At 39.3% G+C, this 26,739-nt stretch overlaps 4 protein-coding genes across 7 annotated transcripts in view; 2 read left to right on the forward strand and 2 right to left on the reverse strand.

Moving 5' to 3' along the window:
• Positions 1-6,143, reverse strand: part of LOC109960926 (F-box only protein 15-like) — a 7,652-nt gene extending 1,509 nt beyond the window's left edge. Inside the window, exons 1-8 of the mRNA XM_020601411.1 lie at positions 5,807-6,143; positions 5,605-5,685; positions 4,959-5,063; positions 4,205-4,438; positions 2,932-3,120; positions 2,256-2,379; positions 1,568-1,650; positions 466-611 (exon numbers count right to left, since the gene is read on the reverse strand). Coding sequence (XP_020457067.1) covers positions 466-611; positions 1,568-1,650; positions 2,256-2,379; positions 2,932-3,120; positions 4,205-4,438; positions 4,959-5,063; positions 5,605-5,685; positions 5,807-5,838 — 994 coding nt within the window. The 5' untranslated portion in view covers positions 5,839-6,143. The remainder of the gene's footprint in view (positions 1-465; positions 612-1,567; positions 1,651-2,255; positions 2,380-2,931; positions 3,121-4,204; positions 4,439-4,958; positions 5,064-5,604; positions 5,686-5,806) is intronic.
• Positions 6,144-7,432: 1,289 nt separating this feature from the next.
• Positions 7,433-17,801, forward strand: smpx (small muscle protein X-linked). 3 transcript variants are annotated; one of them, XM_020597982.1, is made up of 5 exons: positions 7,433-7,532; positions 10,783-10,841; positions 14,080-14,163; positions 14,694-14,848; positions 16,387-17,801. In XM_020597982.1, exons 2-4 carry the CDS (start codon positions 10,806-10,808, stop codon positions 14,841-14,843), a joined length of 270 nt encoding a protein of 89 aa, XP_020453638.1. In that variant the 5' UTR covers positions 7,433-7,532; positions 10,783-10,805; the 3' UTR covers positions 14,844-14,848; positions 16,387-17,801. The 3 variants fall into 3 exon arrangements, with proteins under 3 accessions (XP_020453638.1, XP_020453629.1, XP_020453647.1); XM_020597973.1 differs by having other exon boundaries at positions 14,694-17,801; XM_020597991.1 differs by lacking the exon at positions 7,433-7,532 and adding an exon at positions 8,308-8,387 and having other exon boundaries at positions 14,694-17,801.
• cnksr2a (connector enhancer of kinase suppressor of Ras 2a) overlaps positions 11,140-26,739 on the reverse strand; it is a 59,748-nt gene continuing 44,148 nt past the window's right edge. Inside the window, exon 24 of one of the 2 annotated variants that reach the window (XM_020597926.1) lies at positions 11,140-14,128. In XM_020597926.1, coding sequence (XP_020453582.1) covers positions 13,842-14,128 — 287 coding nt within the window. In that variant the 3' untranslated portion in view covers positions 11,140-13,841. The remainder of the gene's footprint in view (positions 14,129-26,739) is intronic. The other variant, XM_020597935.1, reaches the window with a different exon arrangement.
• klhl34 (kelch-like family member 34) lies at positions 19,347-26,733 on the forward strand. Its single transcript, XM_020597962.1, has one exon. It carries the CDS (start codon positions 21,319-21,321, stop codon positions 23,119-23,121), a length of 1,803 nt encoding a protein of 600 aa, XP_020453618.1. The 5' UTR covers positions 19,347-21,318; the 3' UTR covers positions 23,122-26,733.

The following is a 26,739-nucleotide window of genomic DNA, read 5'->3' on the forward strand; positions in this document are numbered from 1 at the left end:
CTTTCCCTGTTTCTATGTCTGATCATTATAATACACTGTAGCCTGTAATGACAAAAAGTTTAACTGTGTTGTTAGCTAATGTATTTGCTGACAGTTGACAGATGTCTATCAAAAGTGGTTTTAAAAAAAGTAGTGGTGTGCAATGTGTGTGCAACTCACATGTAAACAGTAATATCACAGGTTTATTATGAAAATGTCCGTATAAGTTTCGAAGTTGCGGGAACATACTTTCTACCTCAATGCTCGCACATACATCCATTGTTTGTAGACAGAAAACCCACTTATATGTTTCAGAAATGGGAGAAACATCACTTTCACTGCAAACACTGGGTCTAGATCCTAAAAACAAGTGGACCGAGATATTTATAACCCAGTTACTTCCTGTGTTTTGTTGATGTTTGTTTCCCTCTTAAATATTCTTAAATCATTACATGTAAAAAGCCCCAAAAACAATGATCAGATTACCATTGTGGCAAGAGAGCTCGTGGTAGTATCCTGTCATGAACTTAGTGTTGCTGCTGTGCAGGACAAAGTTCAGACTGTAGTTGTGCAGCCCTGGCTCAGGGTCCGAGTCATTCAAAGGCAGTCGGTCCACAGGCTCAGAGTATGGGCTGCAAGAAGAGATAGAAAAAGAAGAAAAATCTGAACAGAGTGAGAAAAAAAATAAGGCACTCTGAGATGATTCTAAAGAGAAGCTGTTTGGAGTCTGCTGGGCAACATTTTTAACAAATATTCGGGTCATACGTTTCATAATGAAGAAACATGTTGCTCAGTGCAGCGGTCTGTTTCACTGATGTATTTTGATTCAACAGTGGATGTCTATGGCACAGACAAATGCACTAATCCAGGTTGGAGACTTACAGACATTAACCATGAGTAGAGGCAATTCATTGCTGGTTTTAGTCTTTGTATGGGGATTGTTGAAAATAGCACTGATTTAGAAAATAACTGACCTTATCCTTTGATGGACATCATTATTTCTATGACAACCATTTCAATAAGTTAAATTAGCATTTGAAAATTTTATCCTGGTAAAACTTTCAGTAGGTTCCACCCTCATGCAGGTTATCAGCTGGACAGGTAAAGCTACAGGGATGCACGGTGACCATCAGAGGGAGTTTACAGGTTTGACAGATGGTGTTTTTCCACTAGCACAGGTAAGCCCTGCTAAGCGTGCACAGTGGAGCCATGCTGAGCTGCTCCTGAATCAGAGAAGTTGTGTTTCCACTACACTGTAAAATGCATGATTTATCTTTGGTATCTGGATCAAGTGGGGACGACGCCAGCCTCTGAGAAGCAATACATAACGAATGGTGTCGGTGTGGCGTTGCCAGCTTGCAACATGCCCACCTGACTTGGCTCGATTAAAGCAGGCTGACCTGTGCTGTTGAAAAAACACCAAGAACCATCACTCAGATAACTGCCCAAACCAATCGACACATAGAGCTTCACAAAACATGCTGCATAATTCAGTTCAGATTTTGATAATTTGACGTTTTGTTCCTATCGTCAAACACATACACTGGACTTTTGTCAGTCTGACAGACTTCATGAGAAGGGAACTTACATGCATGGAGTTCCCAGCAGGCTCTTTTGCACCAGCTTGTGGAAGTGCAGGCAGGCCATGATGAAGGCCACCCTCTTATTACCCTATACACACAAACCAACACAGTCATTTTTGTTGTTTATACTGACACTATAAAAAATATTAAAGAGAATTATATGTTTTGTTAAAAAACAAAAACAGAAAAGTAACAAACACAAGGCCCTTTCAGACATACACCTTGGAATGTACTGTACACGTGAACACGCAATTTGACATGTCATGGTAGGAAAAGCACAGGCATAAAACAAGTCTATGTAGCTGCTTTAGAGCATGTCCACATTAAATCGGTTACATTTGTAAATGTATATTTTTCCAGATTAAAACAGTGTTTATTGTTGCAAAAAAAAAAAGAAGCTTTTCCAAAATGGCCCGCAGACTGCATGAATCTTAAAAGACTGACTTGTGACTGTGCCCCTTCTCCAATCACCCCTCCCCTTTTAGGCATGTTTTCAGCCTGGTGAGGTAGGGCTCTGAGAAGTCCCAGTTTGTGCTCCAGGGGGTGTGGAAAATCAAAGAGTAAATACAGGTCTGTTGTGTGTGGGTTTCTTGTATACTTCAGTGAGTATAAAATAGGACTTATTAAAAATGTCTCTAAAATACTGTAGACGATGTGTTCAAGCATCATATGTAATTTCTGTCCAATATTTACCCTCCAGACACCAATGAGGACTCCTGATGACAGATGCCTCAAACAGATCAATTTGTCTTGGCTGATCAACCAACCACGCATAATGCTCATGTCCAGCTTTAAAATTAGAGAGCACCAGCCAGGCCTGATGAAGAAGAGGAAGGAGTGGTGATAAGTGCTAGAAAGCACAGTACAGTATTCACATTTCAGAATCACGTTAACCACACAAAAATAAAGGACAATCAAAAAGCTTTATTGACCCCCTGGTGGAAAATTCACACGCTACCCAGCAGTATGTGAAGTCTTTTGAATTATAAGCATAAGGTAGTTAACTAAGGATGGAATATATTGAAATTCAATATATTATGATACAAGAATGTCACAATATGCATCGTTTTGTCTAGCTATACATATTACGTTTTTTCCAAACACCAGCGACTTCATATTTTTTGTAAATAAAATAGCCTAACAGAAAGTAAGTAAGAGGAAAAAAGTACAAGTATTCCACAGCTATAGTACATTACTGTCATTGCATTTTAATTGTATTGTGCAGTGAATATATCAAGAAAAAGTCACATCATCCCATCCCTATACTTAACATTTGCTGCAACATTAATGCATGTGGTGTGGTAGATGTTTGGTGGATGAGAAGATGGTACCAATGGAGGCATGGAAAAATTGAGGAAATGTATCTCACTTTGTGGCTTGTGTATCCTTCCTGACTCCATGTAGCTGGATGTTGCTGATGTCACAGTATGCAGGGAAGTTGGGTGAGCTCCAATGGACAACCACTGAGGAGTCTAAGAAGTATGCTTGGCTCTGCTCTTGCGTGATCTTGTGGCCCCACCGGTTAGCCACCGTTAGCTCCCACTTGACATTCATGTTCCTGGAATAAAAACAATTTGCAAAGCTGATATTAAGATATATAACTATTATTTGGGTTTTTCCAAGTTCACCTTTTTTAAACATTAACAATTTTATCCTGAGTGTAATGCAGTTACAAACAGAATTACAGTTGTAAGCCTTTACCAACCAGTCAAATGCCGCTTCAGCAGTGCCAGTAAATATTTGAAATGAATCAATTGGATCGCTGATCACACTGTTTGGACTGATCAGCTTTTCCATGTGAGTTACCAACATTCCCCTGGACTGAGGGGGCAAACATTCAATGTCAAAATATATGAAACAGAATTAAGTTACAGAGCAGTCCATATGCATCCATGCTGTATACAGCATGCTGACCTTGGCAGCAGCTGTATTAGCCAGCCTCATGAGCTTGCTAATAACATATTAGAAGAGTTGGATCTCTGTGACTGACAGCATTATGTTAAAAAAATAAACACGAACTGGAGGAGCTGTTCACAGATGGTTCGTCGTCATGTGTTTGTATGTGTGTGTGTGTGTGTGTGAGAGCGATAGAGAAGGGCACTGAGCGAATACATGTGCTATGCACGGCACTACACTGAAACACGATTTAAACCAAGTATTTTAAGTCCTATGTGGCAGTCAATGTTGATATTGTGGCAGCCCACTTCAAATAAGCCAATGTTTGGGGAAACACTGAACTGACTAGGTTTCTAAATGGCTCGATGAGGATGAAAAAGTGTTGAAAACAATGAGTGAATACGTTTTGGAAAAAGTATGTTTCCTCCAACAGAGAATCACTGAAGCTGTTCTGGAGACACTTTACTAAAAAGTGTATGTTAGTATATTTTTTTATTTTGTAAACCATCTGTTACAAAAACACAGAGATCCAATGGGCAATAACAATGGTTATGCAGAGGGGCACTTTCCAAATGCAAAACAGACACGATCGTCATAAATTACTCATCAGTTTATCATCACTAACTGTGTAATTTTTTCATAATAATTTTAGAAATTATTTTATCTCTTTCAACTTGTAAATAACACTTAAAAGGAGGAAATGGACTGGACTGCATCTTGTATATATTGTACATTTTGTCTTGTACCTGAGGGCACACTCAGTCAGTATGGGTAGCCCGGTGCGGGGTTTGGTGTCTTTCAGCTTTCTTAACCATTTGCTGATATCTTGTCCGGCAACAGTCCTGAAGTAGCACTTCTTCCAGTGGTCCATGGATTGAGTCTCCACCTCCACTGGGTCCTCCTTAAACACAGCATCATCTGACTTTGGCTTCCAAATATATCTCCCAAAATCTGACATGTAAATCCTTCGCCACATGTCACTGCAGTGAAAAAAAGCCACAATGAGACACTGGCTGCAGAGAAAAACTTACTGTAAAGTCCTATTGTCCTATTGTTTATATGTACATGAATTACAATCATCTGTATGTCCAATTAGTAATACTAACTTGTTCTGATGAAGTATACAAGATCAACTAGTTTAGCAGCATAGATTTAGTATTCTTGGCAACCTAAAACACATTCATATACATCATCAGCCTGCAGATGCTTTACAGTAAGGCTCTTCCAGATGTTTAAGTAGAAAAAATGAAAGGTAAAACCCCTTCATCAAATATAAATCTGATGAAAGCAACATGAAAGAAAACGTTATCTGGAGGGCTTTTACTGTGAAGCAGCTGCATAACCTGCAAAGATGACTCACTATTCAAGATGGTCTTCATCTATACAAATACATTTTATGGGACAAAAAGTGCTCATAATATACAATAAAACAAGACTGTTGTGACTTTTTACTCAAATACTTCCCTTCTAAATGGGAACTATGTTGACTGTCAGACTTACTCATTGTTGCCAAGCTTGTGGAAGAGTTTGTTAACATGGCTGATGCAAAACAGGGATGAAGCATCCAGGTAAGACAGAATCTTAATCAGAATCTCAGGTGGCAGCCTGAAGAAAATGAAAAAAGTGACCCCACTATCTTATTCATTACTCAGTTGTTTATAAAATGCCATGAAATGGAAAAAAAAAAAATCTCCTTAATAATTTACTAAATCCCAACATATTCCTGTTTTCTTTAGTCTGAGCAATGGTCCAAAACCTAAAAATGTTCTTATCACCTTAAAAAAGCAAGAATATTAGTACATAGTCACATTTGAAATACAGGTATAGATACTTAAACAAATAAACTATTGACTATTCGTTTTCAGTGATTTGACTAATAAGCGAGTTAAACAATAAGCCAGCACTTGAATTTAACTAGTCGGTAGGCATGAACAGATTTCAGTCAATTCAAGTTAAAAAATATTTACATTAGATTGTTTTTCTTTGGTAACTTTATCATAATGAAAGGGATAATCTGGGGTTTATGCAACACAGTAGTTAAGAGCATATCCTGTCCTTAAGTAAACACATGATCCAACATTTAAAATGAATTAAGCAGTTATCCTTAGTGGAGATAAACTACTGAGGCTAACTTTAACTAACTTACCTCTCCAGTGTGTTTTCCCCAGATGGATAAGTTTTCATCTTGGAAACGTTTCTTCTTTTTCTCACTTTTCTATGTTGTGGACTAGTGGCATAAAATATTATAAATTATTCCAAGGTATAATTAGATATTTAATAAACATACAGTAGATACGTCTTTGGTAAGGTTATATCAGACGTTCCTATAAGGTGATATCCGCCCATACCTGTACTCATTTCCGCTAGCCGACCTCGGCATTTCTCCTAGATCCCGGCTTTCCTCTATGTCTAACCGTCGCCAGCTGTGCTGTGCAGAGCTGTGCTGTGTGGTTCTTCTTCTTCTTGTTCTTGTTCTTATTCTTCTTCTTCTTCTTCTTCTTCTTCTTCTTCTTCTTCTTGTTCTTCTTCTTCTTCTTCTTCTCCTTCTCCTTCTTCTTCTTCAACATTTTCGGGTGTTGCCGTTTTCACAACTTGTTCTTCTGCTTCTTCTTGTTCGACTTCTTATTCTTAATGCTGTGCGGACGTTGACAAACAGCATAATGGTGCATTGATGACGCCAAGTGGAATGGAAATTCACACACACAAAAACTACACAACACTCAGCCAAGTCAGCTCCAAAATGCATAGTTTTGCATATGGACGGTAGGGACGTGCCTACCAATATTTTGGGAGGACAGAAATGTCTCTGACAATATTTGACGAAATCCGTGCCCATTATCTTTAGAGTGAAGTCACATTAGATCATTCCAATGGGCTTTAGCTATTGAGAGGGAGGTGGGTGTTGATGTTTTGTCCCTACCAATGTTGGGACCAAACCCATGCCCTTGGAAAGCTTAATGCCATTACACCTAAAAGCAACATTCCCATGATAGTCTGAATCTCATGACACATGAAAACCTATCCCTGGCATTTGGAAACACATTGATATCATTAGTTTGAAATTGATTCAACAAAAACGATGGACATGAGAGATTGCTAAATACCATGAACGGCTAAATAAATGTACTGCACACTTGGATTTTACTACATTTCAGAGAAAAATACTTTGTACTCACTACACTTAGCCTATTTGAGAACGTAGGTTACTTGTTACTTTTCAGAATGGCATTCACAAAACGAAATACAATATATTCATAAGACTATATTGATCCTCGGTGTAAAATTCACGCAATTCCCAGCAGTATGTAAAGGAGGCCTACTTTAAAGTCTAAGCCTATAAGATAGTTATCATTAGCTTATGTAAACAATCTGAGTACTTCTACTTCCTTGGCTCATACCCTACTTCTCCAAAAATTTCATCTCATGATGAAACAGACATACACCTACCTGTTACCTGTTTCAGACTACTGCAGTTCAGCAGTTTCTACCTTCATATGTTCTTTTTGCTAAAGTTTGGCTCAAATTTTTTGCAGAAAATTAATCTACCATAATGTTCAGCTGGTGTATGGCAGGTTGTTAATACAATAAACACATTCATCACTGAATGTGTTTATCTGGAATGAGTTCCAGCTGTAGGCATGGCCACCGAATGCGAGTGTGTGGGATGTATTTGCATAGTCTCAAATATTTAACAAGCCTTCAGTTTGAGTCTATTCATTTTACTACCTGAGAACAGAGAGGTTTAATTTTCCTAGGTGAGGCTGAGGAAGATCACCGAGGTCACCAAGATCACTTCATCTGGAAAAGTGAAGTAAAATAGAAAGGTAAGTGGAATGTGTAAACACACATACATACACATGCCAAAACATTTCAAATATACAGAAACAAACACGGTCAGAAACACACACACAGAGGCTGAAAACTCATTCTACTTGTCTGATGCTAGGTCAGGTTGCACTCAGGGAGGAGTTTCAGTCTCTGCAAGCCAATCAGGCGAAACAGAAACAGGTCAGGTAGCTGCAGAGGACTTCAGAGAAAGTGCAAGCAGGACAGAGCAGCCACGCACATCAGGAGGTGAGAGCACTCACACACATACGCACACATGTGCTAATCTTTAACTCTGTGAGTTACACATATCCCCTCTGAGCCGGTGCTTGTACATCAGTGTATAAATGCCATCCAACATACACCAACTTATCTACTTCTGTGTATGTGCTGAGTGAGTGTCAGAACAGAAATAGGGCAGTGCCATTTTAGTCACTATGACTAGGAGTGTTTTAGTACTGAGTATTCTTTTGAGTAAATGTCAGGATTTAAATAAAAAGTGACCACGAACATTTATAAATATCATGTAAGCAGACATGTTTGTTTTTGAATGTGTCATGCTTAAATATTCAATTTTCTGAATGAAATTTGGTCTGGCACTTAAATTCTTTCAGTCACTGAATATTTTACTGTAATTGTAGTCTAAAAACCTTACAAAGATACAAATCAGAGATCATACTTATGTGTTTCATACTTAAATGTTCCATTTGTTTTGATGAAGTTTGGTCCTGCAGTTAAATTATTTTTCTCACAGGCTCATTTCATTATAATATTGAAAATCTTAAGAAAATATATTTAAATTAAGGAGTCTCCTGTGCTGCCATTTGACTTTGGTTTGGTCTGTCTCTCTGTGTGTCCATTACTGCCTAAGAGTGTGTTTGGATAGAAAGCAGGTCCCTTCTGTGTATCACTCGTCTATTTATAGTGAGAACAAATCCCAGATATGAGAGGAATCCTTCTACACTTACGAGGCAGCGAGAGAGGGTGGAGAGGAGAAGAAAGTCACAGAGATGGAGAGTAGACACGAAAGAGTTAGGAAGAAAGTGTAATGAGATCAGTCTCAATGTGTAGGCTATAAAATCAAGCATTTTGTGTCATCAGTGGGTAAGTTATAGGCCATCTGTTTTGTTTGCGTGTATGTCTTTGTGTGTGTTGTGTTTTTGACTGGCAGTTGGGTTTATATATATATTTGGATGTTTTGATAACCTGCAGGTCTTCTTGGTGTTTAACAATGAAGAAATCAGGTTGAACTTATTATTTGCGACTGTTTTAACAAAAACAAATCATTATCAAGTCCTATTTGTGCAAAATGTTATTTTTATTCTTAAAAGGCAAGATTCTACATTTTATTTTAATGGTCAACCAAAGATCCAAATGGACAGCACTTTCCTTCCCTGTCTTTCAGCCTTAGCTTCCCACTGAGGTGTAAATATTTAAAGGAATAGTTTAACATTTTTAGGACACCTATTCACTCCCTTGTCAAGCATTACATGAGAAGATTGATACTGCTCTGATGTCTGTATGCTGAACATGAAGCTAGAGCCAGGAGGTGGTTAGTTTAGGCTAGCATAAAAACTGGCTATGCTTTGCAAACAAAGATTGGCGTACATAAAGAATGTAAAGTTGTCATCACACCATGTTTGGGTAAATGTGCCATTTTGGAAGATCACGCTCATTATAGAGATATAGACTGCATATATCTATAAGTTAAATAAATAAATACTATCCCATACAGCTAATGCTTCAGCTACATCCAAACATCCTCTGTAGTATTCAGTTTGAGCACATGCAGAACAGAAATGGATTCATCGCCATTGTAGCCTAACAAAAAAATAAAAAAATAAAAAATGTGTGCAGGAAATCTCTCAAAATGGTGCAAATCGCAACTTTCCAATCACCTTGATATACCTTCACATTGTATATATACTTTATAAAAACCAAAACTTTTTAACTTTTTAAACTGTTATGCCCTGTTTCCAGACTTTATGCTAGGCTAACCTCATCACCTACTGGCTGTAGCTTCATTTATTAATATTGTCATTTAATTCTCAATGAGAGAGAAAATACGTTTATTTTGCAAAACAACAAATTGTTCCCTTAAAAACAGGTCAAAGACAGCACAAATGTATAAAAACTGTATCTTTCATTTACAAAAAAAAACTGCTGCTAGATGGGCTTCTGAATTAAGCCTTTGTATACTTTTCTAAATGAGAGATTTCAGTTTTTTATTTTTAATAAAATTTCAAAGATTTCTAAAAACAGGTTTTTACTTTGGGTTGATGGGCATAAATGGCAATGTATCTATTTAAAATGAAATCTATTTTCAACTACTGTAATTGGCTCTGCAGCTCTATAAATGCTCTCTAAACATTTTGATCTTGAAGTACAGTAACAATATCACACACTAATGAATGCACACACAGTTACACATTTCTGGACACACACTGACAACTAAATACCTTTATGTTAGGTGTTTATGCATTAGAGTGTTTGAAGAGCTCGATTTTAATGTGTGAAGATGTTTCAAGATTTGAAAAATGTAAAGTATAATGTAAAAATAATTGTACACATGGATAAGAGCATGTCTGTTTGTGCAAGAGAGTTGATGAGTGTGTAGAATATAGTGAAATTGAAAAGGTTTGTCAGGGTTTGGAGAGCGGTGTCAGCCAGGGCAGCTGCTACTCAGCCAACATAAATATCATCACATTGTGTAAGTACGACTGTGTGTCTGTGTGTGTGTCTACTTGTGTATTCTGGGAGTGTGTGTGCCTTTGCTCTCATGTCAAGGATAGCAAAGCTCTTACTGTACTGTTGCACAAACAGCACCCTGGAAACAAGATCTAAGCTCTGCCACCAGGTGGAGCAGCAGACGGGGCCGGGCATACGGGTTACTTAAAGAGTCTGGGAGGATTCTAGAATTCCTTTGGAAAAACACAAAATGTCACCAGTTAATTATCTTTTAGAGGCACTGATGTTAGCTCTGTGACTTCAATGTAGCAAGTACAGTACAAATATATGAGAAACACAAAGTGGGGCAACACTGAGTCATCTATCTTGCCTGGCCACCTCGCTGTAGCCTATGGTACTATACATTATTCCAGGATGGCAGAGTTTGATCAGATTTAAACTGTATGACTGACACTGTATGTCTGTTTGGAGTCTCTCACAGTTGATGAAGATGACTCTCAGTAAAGGAAGCATTTGGAGTCACACTTCAATACATCTTTAAACTCAGTGCAAAGGTTTTTACTGATGTTCCTGCTAAAACTGAAGCACTGCAGGACATTTATTATGAAATTCCCTGCTGTCTCATTGTCTCCCCCTCATGAATGATTCAGAGAACAGTTCCTCTACCTGCTTCTCTCTGTAAGAGTCACTAAGCAACCGAAACGCTATCCCTGCCCCTGTAAACCACAGTCCCAGTGCCCCCAGCATGCACACACACTGTCAAACACACAGAAATGCACAGCTGATTGTCTGTGATGTGTGTTCCCTCCAGGTGAGTGGACTTACCAGGGCACTATGTCCAAACCTTCATCCCACGTTAAGGCCCTTCAGGTAAAGATTTTCATCTCTGTGTACAGTATCAGGTGTAGAAATGCGTGTGTGTGCATCTGCTTTGCATGAAACTAACTTTATTTACTTGCAGGGAGAATTCAGGTCAGTTTCACAACTTTAAAAACACTCTGTATTAGTTTGTGGTCTTACTTTGTGTACAACAAGACAGTACCCTGCCCAGTTTGATTACAATTATGAATAAGCAAGGTACCACAAAGATAAAATGGATTAAAAGCTCCAAATGAATGATATAATAACAAATGACAGACATGTTTTCTACATTAAAGTATTTATTGGCAAAGGCAAATACAGAGTTCAGACTGTGCGTACAGTATCAAGGCTTTATAGTGCAGAGTTGTAGCAAGGCGAGGGGAAGCAGCGCTGTCAGTGTTTCTGTTGTAATGGCTCCATGTCAGAGAGGGTTTCTTCCATCATCTCTCTTCTCGTTGTGCTTATTTTCATGTCTAACCATGGGATAGGCATCAGGACAAAAGGGGTTTAATACCAGCACAGTACAAACATGAGGTTCTTAGGTCAATACTCCATCATCACTTTCAGTTAATTACAAATATGAACAGCAGTACAGATTTACATGATTAAAAAAAACTATAAACTTCCATGCCAGTAATTTTGTATGTTGTATGTCATTAATAACACATATGTTATCTATTTTATAGTTAAACTAATTGAAGCACACCCACCACATCATTGTTAGATAAAATTTTCCAGACACACAATTTCCACTTAATCACTACAGTTTGAAAATCGGTTATTGCTGTTGCATGGTAATGCAGCTGCAACAAGGACTGTGCTAAAACTGTAAAGTTTCTGAGTTGGATAGTGAACATAAACATTTTAAATCCACAAAAAACTAACATAGCGCATGACTGAAATAAGATCTGGTGATCTCTAGGAGCCTTCTTCAATAAAGAGTTTACATAACAGTTTCACTGTGAGCAAAAACCAGCCAAAAATGTCTTTGCAATTTGCAAATAGTGGGGTAGGAAATCAATTTAAAAACTTATGTAAAGCAGTTGTAAATAGTAGAAAATAAAGTAAATGCTGCCTAATTTGTCATTATAATGCTAAACCTAGCACAGACATGGTCCCTTAATAAATGGCTGGTACAGAAAAGCCGATACTTCTTTCTTTCTTTTGCTGGCCACAGAAGCTGATGGCTCTGATACCAAACAACTATAATGAAAACAGCCATCGAACAGTGCAGCATTGCTGCCATAATCTTATCCATCAGTAACATGTTTTGTTGTTTGTTAAATGTTATTTGGCCAGTGGTTGGTATTTCACAACTCACCCATGAGACAAGAAGAAGTCTGTTATTTGAGCTGAAAATCTGTCACCTGTAGCAGGAACCAGATTTTCTTGCCACTAGGTTTACGTCTTCTCATGTCACTATAGTCTTTGCTTGAAAGTGTCACTTAAAGTCATTTGTTCCCAAACACCCCGTTGCCACCATATTTCCAAGGTTTTCCTTCTAATCTAAATGCTCACCTCACGTTCACATAATACTTCCAACCAGTTAAGCCAGGAAGCGAGCTTAAACAATTAGTTCACATCCAATAACATTCACAGTATTGATTAAACGTTGTAGCTCCATCTCAGCCCCATTTAAAGTCATGTGATCTTTTTACCGCTTAAGAAAAACAAGCCATTAAACAGATTCAAACAGCATGTGCAGCACAATAGAAGCATTTTGTGTCCAAATGTTTCCAGTCTGGATCTACTTTTTACTTACCTAACACCTGTTCCTCAGTGATGCTGCTCTGGCTGCATGTACGTATACCCCAAAGCAAAGTCTACTGGGCTTTGTTCATTATTAGGGAGAAGGATATTTGGAGTGTAGGTTGTTTGGAGCACCATAAATTACACATACTTTAGAAAATAGCCGTGTTTTATAAATAATGAACATGTGCTGTATTTTCTACTGTTCCATCCCTGGTATCTGTTAGTCAGGCTCTTGCAAACTAAACTGTGTAATCCATGCAAACCAAGTCTGCATTAACTTTTATTTCATTTCGTTTCATTTTATTTATGATATTTAAACTTTCCAACACAATAAATAAACTGTAATAAAAAAATAATCACACTAGTGCTACACTGACTAAAAGTGTGTACATTTGATGCCTGCCCTAATGAATTACACAAGTATCTTAGCTATATTAAGTGCTTGAGGAAATAAACATAAAGTAATTGATGACTAAAGTTTATTACAACTAGAGCCTTATTTCAAACCTCTGGCTTTCAACTTGGTTTGCTCTCAGAATGTGAAAACACTGCTAAAGGTAGTTGCAACATGACAAGAAACACAAGCTGTCAAACGATCAGGCAGGTAAAGTGACTGAAGCAAACAAAGACTTCTGGACATGTTGTGTCTCTTGCGTCCCTGTGGCTGTTTGGCATTTTGTTTGGTTTTGTATCTCTTTCTGTTTGTTTTGTATGCCTTTCTATTTGTTTTGTTTTTTGCTAGCCATTTTGCATTTTTTGTGGCAGTTTCTGTCTCTATGTGGTCATTTTATGTCTCTTTGAGGGCATTGTGTGCCTCTCTGTAGTTATTTGATCAACAAAATATAATGTTAATAATGGCTTCAAACAGAAGCTCTGGCCCAGGGACCCCAAACCCCACATTGCCTGGCTGGCCGGGTTCAGTAATCTTTCCATACTAACAGCATGTTAAGCACAAAGACAAGTAATTAATCCCAGCCAAAGCAACAATACAGTGCTACAAATATTAGCAAACATGCTGTGAATGAGGAAATTTCTCCCAGAGCTTTTCTTCCAGCTTTTATAGTGCACCTTAATCTCTGGAAAAAATAAAACTCTCCCATAGAACAACATCCAGTATCTTCAGGGGCACTGCATACTGCCTCTCTGTACAACTATACAATGTGCGCATACAGTATATATACAATACATTACAGTACAGTACAAAACACACCACATCCAAGTGATAGGACGTCAGGGCAGGCAGAAATAAAACAAAAGTTAGCAGGCTGAGCTTTGTGTGTGTGAGCCAGTGTTTGGGTCCCAATTTTCATAAAGACACAAGTCTCTCCGTGGGACATAATAAATAACCAGGAAAAAGTGGTCATAACCAAAATAAGAGGTTTTGAGGAAAGCAGGAGTAAACACAAACACACACACATTCAGAAACAGAGAGACAGGAAACTTTATCTGTTTAAGTGTTGGAAGGATCTCATTTGCTTCTCTCACTGTCCACCAGGCTAATTTGAACATCCCGATGGGAGCTCTGCGTCCAGGGGCGGGACATCCTGTGAAGAGGAAAGAGGAGACAGTCGACACAGAAGTAAGACAACACAGGAAATACACACAGAAAATGGTAGTTTTTGTTTGCACGTTTGTTTTCCCTTTAACCACAAATACATAAAATAATATCAAACTGTAATACTTTGGGCTTACATTGTCCCATAAAATACACCTTTCAAATATGTACTACTATTCTTTATTTTCATCACAAGTTCCATAAGTATCCAGCTACCAATCAAAGCTGTCAATCATCTGAAAGACACCATTTTTATATCATGAAATAACTTAGAAACTTGTAAACAATTCAAATTCTAAAACTGGAATTATTGTGTTGCACTTGTATGCCTCTGCCAACTTGTCAGGCTCATGGGAATGGGACAAATGTGAGGTCACAGTGACCTCTGAACTCTGACCACCAAAATCTACTCAGTTCATCCTTGTACGTTTGTGTCAAATTTGACAAAATTCCCTCATGAGAATGAACCAGACGGACATATGGAGGAACATGAAGTTATTTTTCATAAATAATTTTATCCAAGTTCTACTTCTTTTTGAATAATTTTTTCTCAGACTCATACACCAGATGAGCCCAGTGCTGCAGCCCAGACGACGGAGGAGAAGAAGACATTGCCGGGCACAGTGAAACTGCCCGGTCCTATTGTTAACCTATCAGAGCTGCAAAACGTCAAGAGTGAACTACGATGGGTCACCAAGGATTAACACGAGTAGGTGGTCCAGTATGTAGAAAAGTACTAAGGTAGTGACTCTTGTCTTGACTTTCACTTTTCATAAAGGTGATAAAATACTGAAATCATCATAAAGCGTAATTTCACAGAATCGTAAAATATTTTATGTTTAATATGATATACGGGCTATTCATGAAAGAGGTGTAATGTTCAGCTAAAAATCATGGTCATAAACAATTAAGCCCTTAAATATCAAGGTGAGGAAACTGTATTATGCAAGATTTTGAACCGTGAAAGACCACAAACACAATCAAACATTAAAGTATGACAATTTTTTTTAAAAAGGCTCTATTTTAAAAAAAAAAGTTTCTTTTCAAATGTAAGGTTTATTAAGGGCCTGTGGAGTGTACCTTTAACAGCTGATAATTTGTAAATTTATCACTATCTGGATATAGACCCTCTATGATAATGGCTTATTTGGAAGTATTTTTAACAGCTCTGTTGGGGGCTGAGCAAAGACAAAGATGCAAATCAGAACCAAACTAAAGTACAGAAACACAGAGATGAGTTTTCAGGTTGCATCACCATGTCTTTGTGAATGATGTAAATCTAGTTCAATGTACAACAAATATAAAGGACAAGCTAAAAACCAGTATGAGTAATCGAAGATGCAGTTCATAGATCTTGCCAGCAGGAGGCACTGTGGGCTACTCAGCCTCTGGGTCAAGCCTCTGTTGATGCCTCAGTGAGTGGGCAGGAGGGGCTGAGTCAGGCTCTATATTTATACTTTACAGAAGTGTGTGTGTTTTAGTAAATGTGTATGTGCGTGTGAGTATTGAGGAGCAGTCTGTGCTGTGACTTTCTCAGCAGGACACAGAAACCACAATATCCAAATACTGCGGCTGTTCAGCCATGCCAAACCATGTGGGTGTGCTGTGTCGGGGATAAAAAGAGAGACAGAGATGGAACTAAAGAAGCAGAAGCTGGTTTACGTTTTAGCAGTAAACATGTTTCTCTGAGGCAGTGCGGCTGTGGAAAAAGGAATGTTATTAATTTGAGCAGGTTCAAAGTTTGCATTTACACTGGGAAAGTAACCGCTGCAAAAAAGGGAGCAGCAGCCAATCCAACTGAGTCCCTCCTTCTGATCAATGCTACTTGTCCCACAGTGCACTGCACAGTAAAAGCTGGGGAGCTACAAACAGCCAACTTTGGAGTGTTTCATCCAGCTACCAAGTTACAGTGCAAATCACAGCTCCTTGGCTTCATTCACTAATTTTTAATTTGAAGTCTGGCTCTGAGAAGTGTTTGTATGACTAAAAGTCAACTATCTGAGACAAAAATAAACAGAAAATGTAACAAACAGAGAGAAAAGACAAAATGGAAAAAGGTGAAGAGAGATAAGTGCAGAGAGAAAGCAGATGATCAGCCAGATCTTTTCCCTTCTTCTCAGTAGGCCAGTATGAATTTCATGACCTGGCCCTCTCCTTGTCACCCTGCTGCCTCTCAGGGGGCATCAGCTCTTAGACTGCTGATAGCAGAAATCCCTCTCAGTGTCTGTGTCTGTGTTTTTCCTCCAGGATCCTCAACCAGCCAGGGAGAGAGGAAAGCAGATAATCTTCACAGACACAGACTTTACCACTGCCAATGAAGACTAGCGAGCTCAGTTCTAACATGTCTGGAGACAGTAACAGCTTTAAGGGATGCCAACATCTGCAGAAAATATTCAGCACTTACTGTAACTTGTTGTACCACCAAGAGGCAGGCATCCATAAGCCCTGTCAATCTAACAAGCTGAAACCCAAAAACCATTTGCTACGATGTCAGTTGATACTGTTTTCCAACTTGTTTTTGGTTCCTCTACAACTGCAGCTACAGTAAGTGAGCTTTACTGCAATAGAAGGATATTATGTGCTTTTTGTTTTGGAGCTTGGTTTAACATAAGAAACATTATTTAAGTCTGGGACATTTGGTGACTATAAAAATGTATATAATCCACCCTGACATAAACAAAACTGACTCTCATTCTAAAACTTAAATTGTTCAGTAATGTTTTATTTCAGTGCTTTCTATTAAATTATTCCTTTCAAATTGCTGTTGTTTAATAGTTATGCTAATGATAGCATTCATAAAATACTGCAATAAATCAAGCTGGTTCAAAAATATCATGTCCATTTTGTTCTAGTGGTGTCTTTTAGACTTTCATACTATTACTTTAAATTTGCCTCAATCATTCTGCATGACTTATTTGAATTATGTAACACTTTGCTAGCAGCACAGCTCCATGGATGGCAATCATGGCCACTGCTGGACATCACCTTTGTGCCCTAAACACAAAGGTGGTAGCACATTTCCTTGCTGCAAAATCATCAGTTAGGTCATCATATGACAGCTTCTGATGCTGATAACAGCAGGGCCACATACATGTTACACAGCTTGCCTTTCAGTGGTATAGTCTAACTCATGTTTCATGCATTTATTTTGTTTTTGCACTTCCTGTTTACTCATGTTGTGTTATCCTCCCTATACTTTTAGGTTTTGCCCTGCCTTCCCTTTTTTCTACCTGTCACTCCTCCAGGCACCTGCCCTGCATTACCTCATCAGTCTCCTTCCATGTTTACATGTGTCTACTTGCCAAAATGTCTCTGCTGATGGCTCTGTCTTTCCAGCATCATGCTATACCTATTTTTGCTTGCTCATTTCAACATGGCAATTTGAACCTTTTATCAAATAGCCCTAAACCCAATTATACAAATATCCTACATGTGTATTTTTTCTTTCTTGGTGTTGAACTTGGCACACCAGAAAAAAAAATTAATTTGAAATTTTGCTGGAAATAAAAATGTAAATGGGCATATATACAGTAATGCTTTGATACTGTATGCACTGAAAATGCTTTATGCTATTACGCATTCATTTACAAACTCACTAACAATATCTTTTCGAGCAACTTGAGATGAGACTTTATTAATCCCACAATGGGGAAATTCCTGTGTTTCAGCAGCAATAAAGAGCAAACAAACACCATAAGAACAACAAAAACCAAGAACAACAAAGGATCTCTGAAAAACAAATCAAAAATACGTAAAAACAAGGCAAAATATAGTATTTAAGAGAAATCAACAACAACAAGATATTGCATATGTGCATATTTATGATGTATTTTACACGAAAAAACTTGGGGTTCAGTGTCTTGCTCATGGACACTAAGCCGTAGAATTGAACCATCAAACCTACGGTTAAGAACGACCTGTTCTATCTCCTGATCCACAGCCGCCTGTCTGTTGTGCAACAAAGAGTTTAGGTTAATGAGACCACTGTAAGATCACATTGCGTTTTTATATTTGTTTGGTCAGCGTGCATGGCAGCAGATATTTTAAGTCTATGCTAAAGTTAGCAGTGCTGTGATACTGAAGAAGATGGAGCTGAGCTCTGCCTTGTGACTTTCAAATAGCATTACAATCAGGGGTTACACTGAGCCAGAGCACAACGAAGCTGAGGCCAATGTAACCCCTGATTGTATGGGAAAGTGACGCAACTAACATTTTCAAACATACCTGCAAGCATCATCCTGCTTTTTTTTTTTTTAAATGTCTCACCAACTGTAAAGTAGATTGCCTAGAAGACTCATAGTCCCCAGAGGATGAGCCCTAATGACTTTACTGATCCTCTGACTTTTCAAACAGCACAACCTGCAGCTCTAAGCCTGAACGTCTTTGACACTGGTTTTGGTTTAGATTCATGGTTTCGATTCATGGTTTCCAGGAGATGAATCCCAATAACTTTCACTGTAATCCTAACATTGAAATTTTGTTTTTAATATACCGTTTCAACTGCTCCAGTTTGGATGGTCATCTAAACATCAGCATGTCAGCATTGGCATTACATTACATGACATTAGAAGCTATTTTGAAGAATTCTTTACAGTCTCACTGTTATGGTTAGTCCCCCTCACCAGGAGGGTGAGGGAGAACTGGGGTTGGACTCAAGATTGCTGACCCAGGTGCTAGTACAAAAAGGGGTTTTATTGTAAAAACCAACAACAACAAAGTAACAACATAACAGGGTCCGTAATACTTACAATAAGGGAAGGACAACTAAGGAGACCAGGACGAACAGGTATACACACAAACTAACAGCAGGAAACAGGAGTAGAGGACCAGGAAGGACAGGCGAACAAAAACAGATATCCACAGCACAGGGACTGTCAGCATGGACGTCTCACACAAAAAATAGAAAACACTCAACCAACATTCAAAATGAGATCCACAGCACAGGTACTGTCAGCCGGGAAATCAAAATGATGTGATTCAGGTACATACAGTAAAGCAAGTTAGGTAATGCTCCAGCAAAGACAGAGCGTCTGCCAGAGGTTTAAATATGGAGGAAAAGTAATCATCGGGATGCACCCCAGCTGTGTGCATCGACAAACCAGTTGCTAATTACTGGAATGCAACACAGCTGAGGTGCAGAGCCCACATGATAAAGAGAGTAGAGGAGAGAAAAACGGAGGAGAGGCAGTGGCCCTAACACTCACAGCCAGTTCAATAAAATGGCTGCAGACTCTCAGGGTGGTTTCCGTGTCACTGTAAAAGAAAATATCATGAGTGAAGCTGACAGTTGTATGAGCTAACAAAGAGGTCCCACAAGACAACAGGATGTGACAGTGAGATTTTTAAGGTGACAAGTTTAAAACAGATTATTTCTTGATGGAAACTTTCTTTTTCGCTGTGGATGTCAGGACATTGACAGTAAGAAGAAACACTGTATTTAGGCAACATTAAATAATCTAAAAAAACCTTTGTTTAGTGTAATGAAAATTTTAACTTGGAGAGTTTTCACATTACTAACAGCACCTACAGAGCAAAACAATGAATCCTAATATCCAGCTGTAAGATTCTTTTATTGTATAGTACATGTGTAATTGGTGTTACTGGATTTTAGGTAGGAGTCAGGGTTGTTTTTGTGCAGAGTCATTTTGATCCTGACCTAAACCTCCACATACACCTGTTTCAGAGAGGAGCGCTGCACTAACAGAGCCACATTACTCACAGCACCAACTAGCACTGATAACCCTTACATTCCCCCCCCATATCACCCCATCACCAGTCCTCCTGCACACAGACAAACATATATCAGAGCAGCTGAAGCTACGTTTAGCCTCCATCAGGTTGCAGTGGAGTATTCAGCTGAGGGCAGAGATGGTGTTTTAACAACCATATGGGAGAATTTGACATTGTGTGGGAAACAATAAAAAACCCTGCAGCTTCACAAATGGCGTGAGTCTGTTTTTCTCTTATGTGCTGAATTTTGAACTAGTGTAACACCAACTAGTGTAGAACAAACACATGCACACACACATCATCTCTGAGTGTGAGCCAGAGACAATGATCACAACCAACTAAAAAACATACCTTGCAGAGAAAGTTGCAGGAATGTTAAGTGTGTGATAAAGCAATTTTTGCATATTAATGTGTTTGTGTATCAGATTGTAACAAATCACACAGTAGCTTAACATTAATCATTGGACTGTAAACACACTAGACAACTTGTAGCCTGATACAGCAAACAAATCTACCAGTGTCCCCTTTTCTTTGCATAAAAATGAAAGATGACATCCATCTAGAAACAGTTAATAATGAGGTCAAATGCCTCTCAAAAGGGCACAGCACACTCTAATATCAAACGCTACGAGCTACTTCTCATACTTGTAAAATCTTTGACAGCTTGGCAAAACTTTCCTGGGTTTAATATGTACCTTGCACTGAATCTCAGACTGAGCCAAGCTCTGTCTGTGTTTCTATTCCTATCACACAGCGATGAAGGCACAGATAGCTGCCGTGGCAACCATGCCTGAGAATCTTGGTCGAAGACTGTAGCAGCTGTATTTACCAAGTTCATTGGCCGGGGCAGACACTAAAACTCTGCCAGGCTCCCTTTTCTCTTCATGTCTGTGTGTTTATCCATGCATCTGCTTGCTTGCTGAGGTGATGTATTTTGGTAACACTCCCTCCTGGACACAGAGAAAAGGGTACCAGATAAACACAAAGCCAACGGAGCCAGGATATGCAGACAGGAGGCTTTGGGATGGGCCACATTAGGAGTCAAAAGGGGGCGTTTCATGGGGCTGGCAGTTGTTATCCACCCTAGTGTGACATGCCTGTCACAACAGACAGAGCAGGACAACAACACAGATGGAGAGAGCTCAACTAAGGACACCCTCTTTATGCTTTTTTGCACTCAATGTTCTTTTTACTTTTCTCTCATTTCCTGCCTCTTACTTTATTATCCTTATCCAATTATTTCATCATCCTGCTCTTCTACTAACACTTGACTGTTTCTGTGATCACTTATCCTCTTACACTTGACATTTGCCTCTCATGGCTTCTTCCTTGCACCTTCTTGACTGAGCTCTTTCATTAACCTGTTTCTCGACTTCTTTTTCCTCCTTTCTAACTTCAGTTCTCTCTCCTCCTTTCCTTTCTCCTGTCTCTGTGCCTTCTGTCTTTTGGATGGATAGCTACTCCCTCCTCTACAGTTCCTCACACAGAACCGGGCTTCTCTCTGGCTTCCAGCGGTTGCGCTCTGAGAAAAAGATGTGTGATGTTGTTCTAGAAGCTGGTGGTGTATCTTTCCCATGTCATCGTGCCCTTTTGGCCAGCTCCAGTGAGTATTTTTGGGCACTGTTTGGAGAGACTACTGCAGAGAGATTAGCAGGCTCCATCAGCCTCCCAGCACTAACACCTGAGGGCTTAGATGCAATTTTGGACTTCTTGTATTCAGGCTGGCTCAGCATATCCCTCTCCACACTTGGTGACATCCTGGCAGCAGCTAGGTATCTGCAGGTGGAGACAGCGGTGTCAATATGTGAGCGCTTCATGACCGATGGGTTAAGTGCTGACAACTGCTGCGGCTATGCTAACCTGGCCCAACGCCATGCACTCTCAGATACACTTGATGCTGCCCATCAAACCATTGCTATGGAGATGAGGACACTACTAAAGGAAGGCAGGGATGATCTTCTTGAGCTGAATTTCCAATCACTAATGGCAGTGCTTGACAAAAACAAGATACCAGGCGTCAAAGAAGTGGAGCTTGTAAAACTGGCTCTAGATTGGCTGAATGAGAATGGGCCCCTCCCACTGCTAAAATCAAATCTTCTGCTGAGTCATCTGCGCTTCGGGTTAGTCACTGCCTCTGATCTCACCAATCTCAGCCACAGAGCCATGGCCACACCTTTAATAAGAAGCCAGCTGACTCGAGCTTTGGAGTACCACAGGATGGGTTCAGCTCAGCCAATCAAACAGAGCAGGCAGTCAACACTTAGAGGTTCACCCAATTGCGTGCTGCTCGTGGGGGGAGGGTCCAGCAGTCATTGGCCAGAACAGCAGGTGTTGGCCTTTGATCCTAGAAGCAGGAAATTTTCATCGTTGAGTTCCTGTCTGCCGCTGCGCCTGAGAAATCACTGTGTGTGCTCGGTGGGGGGTTTCCTCTTTGTGATCGGAGGTGAAGAAGTGAAAGAAAGAGATGAGGATGGGAAAAAGTCTGTCACTGTGGAAACAACCAATCAGGTGTGGCGGTATGATCCTCGCTTTGACTGCTGGCAGCAGATGGAGTCCATGCTGGGGAGGCGAGCACAGTTCTCCTGCTGTGTGGTGGAGGATGTTATTTATGCCATCGGGGGATGCCACACACGACCAGGCACCAACACACAGACCTCCATGGCTTCTGTTGAGTTTTATGACATGGCCACAGGAGCGTGGAGGAGAAGAGCAGCAATGCCGTGCCCTCTTTATGGCCATGCTTCTGCTGTCCTTGACAACAGCATCTATGTGTCAGGTGGCATCCCGGGCAACCAGGGCATCCTCCCTGGCAGTAACCATGGTAACAACCATGTTGAAAACAGGGGGAGCAGCAGGGAAGTCCTGCGCTGGGACCTCAAAGGTAGAATTTGGGAAAAGAGGGCATCTATGTCCATTGCCAGATTTGGCCACTGCTTAGCAGCTGTCCACAGCTACATCTATGCCCTGTTAGGGATGTATGAGCCTTTCTGCGACATTGAAAGATACGACTCAGAGTCAGACCACTGGACACGCCTCAAACCGCTTCTCACAGGCTCCTCCAACTATGGGATGGTGTCAATGCCTTCTGGAAACTTACTGGTGTTCGGAGGGAGAAGATGGAGCAACGGACAGGAAGTGATCATTAAGAATGTGTTGGAGTATGATACAAAGAAAGACCACTGGAGAGAGATCTGTCAGCTTCCCAGACCTCTCACTGGAACTGAATGCACACTGCTGCCCCTGCCAGACTAAACTGCACACTGTGTGAGAAAATGTTCAGCATGTGATGCGTATATAACGAAGCTATTGAACTCACAGCTCAGTGCAGAGGAGAATCAAAATGCTGAAAGCATATGCTATATGATGATGTGTTAATATCATAAATTGGACACTTTTTTTTAAAGTCGATTCAAAGCAAATTAAAACTTGTGTTTCAGCTAATAAAAAACTAGAGAAGAAAATAGTATCTCTCAGAATAAAGCTCTTGTGTTATATACAGCCGATACCAGGAGATGCTCAGCTTGTTTTTTTATAAGGCACATTGTGTCCCATAAAACTACAACTTGTCATTTACATTTCATTGGCTTATATATAATATTTGTTGAGCTTTAGGTGCTTGTAAGCAGACTTTGTTACATGGACAGAGCCAGGCTAGCATATTCCACCTATTTCCAGTATTTATGTTAAAGTAATCAAGATTTTTGGACAGAGAAGGGGATTTAGTTAACAAGTAGAGAGCTAATGAGATTCAGTGGGAAGAAGGGTGAGCCAGGCTGCTGAGGAAGCTACCACACTTAAGACAGAAAGAACAAGTCAAAACAGGAGATAAGGCGATGAAGGTGGGGGAGGACATCTTTGAAATAAAAATGAAAAGCTAAGCTGAGTATTTTGTAGATAAAAGTTCCATGCATGAGACATTCCTGAAGAATATCTTAAGTTTAATATAAGCTAGATGTGGAAATAGAAGCAATTCAAATTTATTGAGTGACCTGTTTTCTATCTTGTTTTCTGCACTGAAGAAGAAAAGAAGAAGTATTAGCAGTAAATCATATGCACGAATTGTGCATATTAGTATTACAAAAGTTGATGAATAGTGAACTCCAGCAGCTTTTGTATTCATTTCCAATTAATCCTGAATTCATACTGTGCACTTATTTGTGTAACATATTTATTATCTTTGCAGGTAACATTGCATTCCAAAGTTGTTCAAGGTTATTTCCTGTAGTAATCATCTTCAGCTGTGTATGAAAAAGTGAAAAAGTAAAATCTCTATTATGTCAAAACCTGTAAAAGAAACTTTAAATATTTTATGTAATGTTCTGGCTGGTTTAATTAATTTATCTTAATCTGAACACAGTCACATCTTACTTTAATGTCTTCCCAAGATTTTACCTACCATCAACGTATCTGGTTCCTTTTGTAAGCAGTTTTATTACATAAAACAAAATGAGGAAATCTGGTGGACACATTTATGATTACAATTAATGACTATCAAAGTAATTAGGGATTAATTTCCTTCTAATTGACTAATTGAGTAATCCAGGAATTGTTCCAGATGTACTTATTAATTATTGTTTATGACACCTCATCAAAAGTATTGTCCTTTTTATGTAATCATTTTATTTAAAAGTGATTATGTACAATAATAAATATGTTCTCATTTGATGTACTGTGCAAGAATTAGTTGAAAGCTAATTTACATCTGCAAGTCCTTTGGCAGGTCACAATTCAAATATTTGCACAAAGACAAAACATTACTGGACAAACAAAACAAAATGCAATGTGTACACTGAACCAGAGAAGAAGCCAGGACTGTTGCATACAAACTAAACCAGCAAAATGCAAAATCAGTGGTCACACAGTTTGAGAGGGAAGCTACTTGTGGAACTAAAAGTCTTCATGCTGTCTGGTAGGGCTGTTCCACTGACTTGTGGTCACAGACCTCTGAGCGAAAGCAAATGACGCATGGGAGGAGGAGCCATTTCAAGTTTTGCACACAATACATAAATTTGAATATGATCTAAAAATTTTAAAACTCAAAGCATGATGTTTCTCTAGTATCATACAGTGATGATACTGGCTTTATAAGGACCCCAGGGGTTTTATGATTGTTTCTTGAGCCTGACCCCAATGTGAAATACAAACATGAGGGAGGATCATAGCGTGCATAAATATCTAGGTCCTGTGCAATTTCATATGGTGCTTGTGTGATGACCTTCTTGTTGAGGTCACACAGGTTGGGTTTGGGTAGGATAGTGTTCTTGGTGGTGGAGTGTGTGACCTTGGTTACTTTTAGTTGGGACATAGTTGACATGTTTAAGAAGCAGGAGAATAGCTTGGATAGTACTTTTGCAGAGAAGCAAAAGTGGGGGGCCAGCTAGATTAGACATGTCTGTGGTATGCTGTTCAAATGTGAGTCCAAGCTATCTGTAGCTTTTCACTATGTCACCTGTCTGTGTTGGTGGTGATGGGCGTGCAGGCTGTGGTATAGTGGGTGGGGAAGAACCTGTGACCATGCGTTTTGTTTTGCAGACATCCAGCTGGAGCAAGTTACTACTGTGCCATGTTGAAAAGCAGAAATGAAGCACCGTATTACCAAGACTGATTTATTGTCTTTCAGCACTACGAGAATAGCAGTATCATCTGAGTATTTATAGCATGTGTTAATGGGTGAGGGGCTGTGCAGTTGTTGGTGTGTAAAGTGCACAAGAAGGGGCAGCAGGAGCTGAGTGTCTAAAACTTGAGGATCTCTTGCTGACCGAGAAGTTGCAGCAGGTGCTCATCATCCCTCCCCAAATCCTATCAGCCCCTCTCCTTCTCTACGTCCACAAATCAAAATAAATCACAAAAATACCTTCATCCAAATGACCAGACTTTATTGATCCACCCTCTTCTTCTGATAGAACACGTAGAATGATCATGTTAGTCAATAGCTTTTGTAAAACCATAGTTTATAGCTTTAATATTAAACATTCTTTACTCAACAACAGTCCCAAAAATCTGATAGTATTAGAAAACCTTATCCAAGACATTTACTCTGCACTCTATCAAAGAGATCTACTGTATCTAGAAATTTCAAACACAAAAACAGAAAAATAATGCTGCTTCTATCTACAACAAAGACATGCTACTACAACCAACCACAGGCAGCAGCATAGAAAGAGCATTCACACTGAGTGCATTGTGTGTTTTTGTCTGCTTACTGTGTGTGTGTGTGTGTGTGTGTGTGTGTATATATGACTGCTTTCATAATTTTGTGCAGTGTCTCTGAGTATTAAGTCATTTGGCATCAGCAGCAGCGTACAAATAACAAACTAATATATATTTTATTCTATATTTTGATTTCTTTGCAAATATTTCTTCATATTTTCTATATTGCATGCATGGGGATGAAAGCCAAACGGCCTCTGAGGAAAAGTCCACCCTTGGAAATGTTTACACTGTTATAAAGAGTATAATCAATGAGCTGCATTATTCCACTACATTACTTGTTTTACTGTAAATGCAAACTGTGTTTTGGGGGTGTTTTTCTACGGCACTCAGCAGAGTCAACCACAACCTTTATCACTGGTTGTTGACTCATATATTTGTAGTTGCCATGGTGACTGTATCTCAGATGAGGTTGCCCCTCAGAGCCACATAAGTCAGAGCCACATAAAGTCAAAGGTCCGGAGGCAAATAGCAAAAATCCCATCTATCCTTTGAATCTTCTTCTTGTTTGTGTTTGACTGAACATGTTATCTGCACTCTAGAAGTGGTAATAGCTGTTGCATCAACATGAGGTTCACTTCAAGGAGTGTGTGTTTTTTTAGGATTTAATCAAATATGTGTATTAGCCAAATATAAGACTGGATTTTTAAAATGTGTTTG

The sequence above is a fragment of the Monopterus albus genome, unplaced genomic scaffold, assembly GCF_001952655.1.
Source record: "Monopterus albus unplaced genomic scaffold, M_albus_1.0 scaffold3.1, whole genome shotgun sequence".
Classification (NCBI taxonomy): Eukaryota; Metazoa; Chordata; class Actinopteri; order Synbranchiformes; family Synbranchidae; genus Monopterus; species Monopterus albus.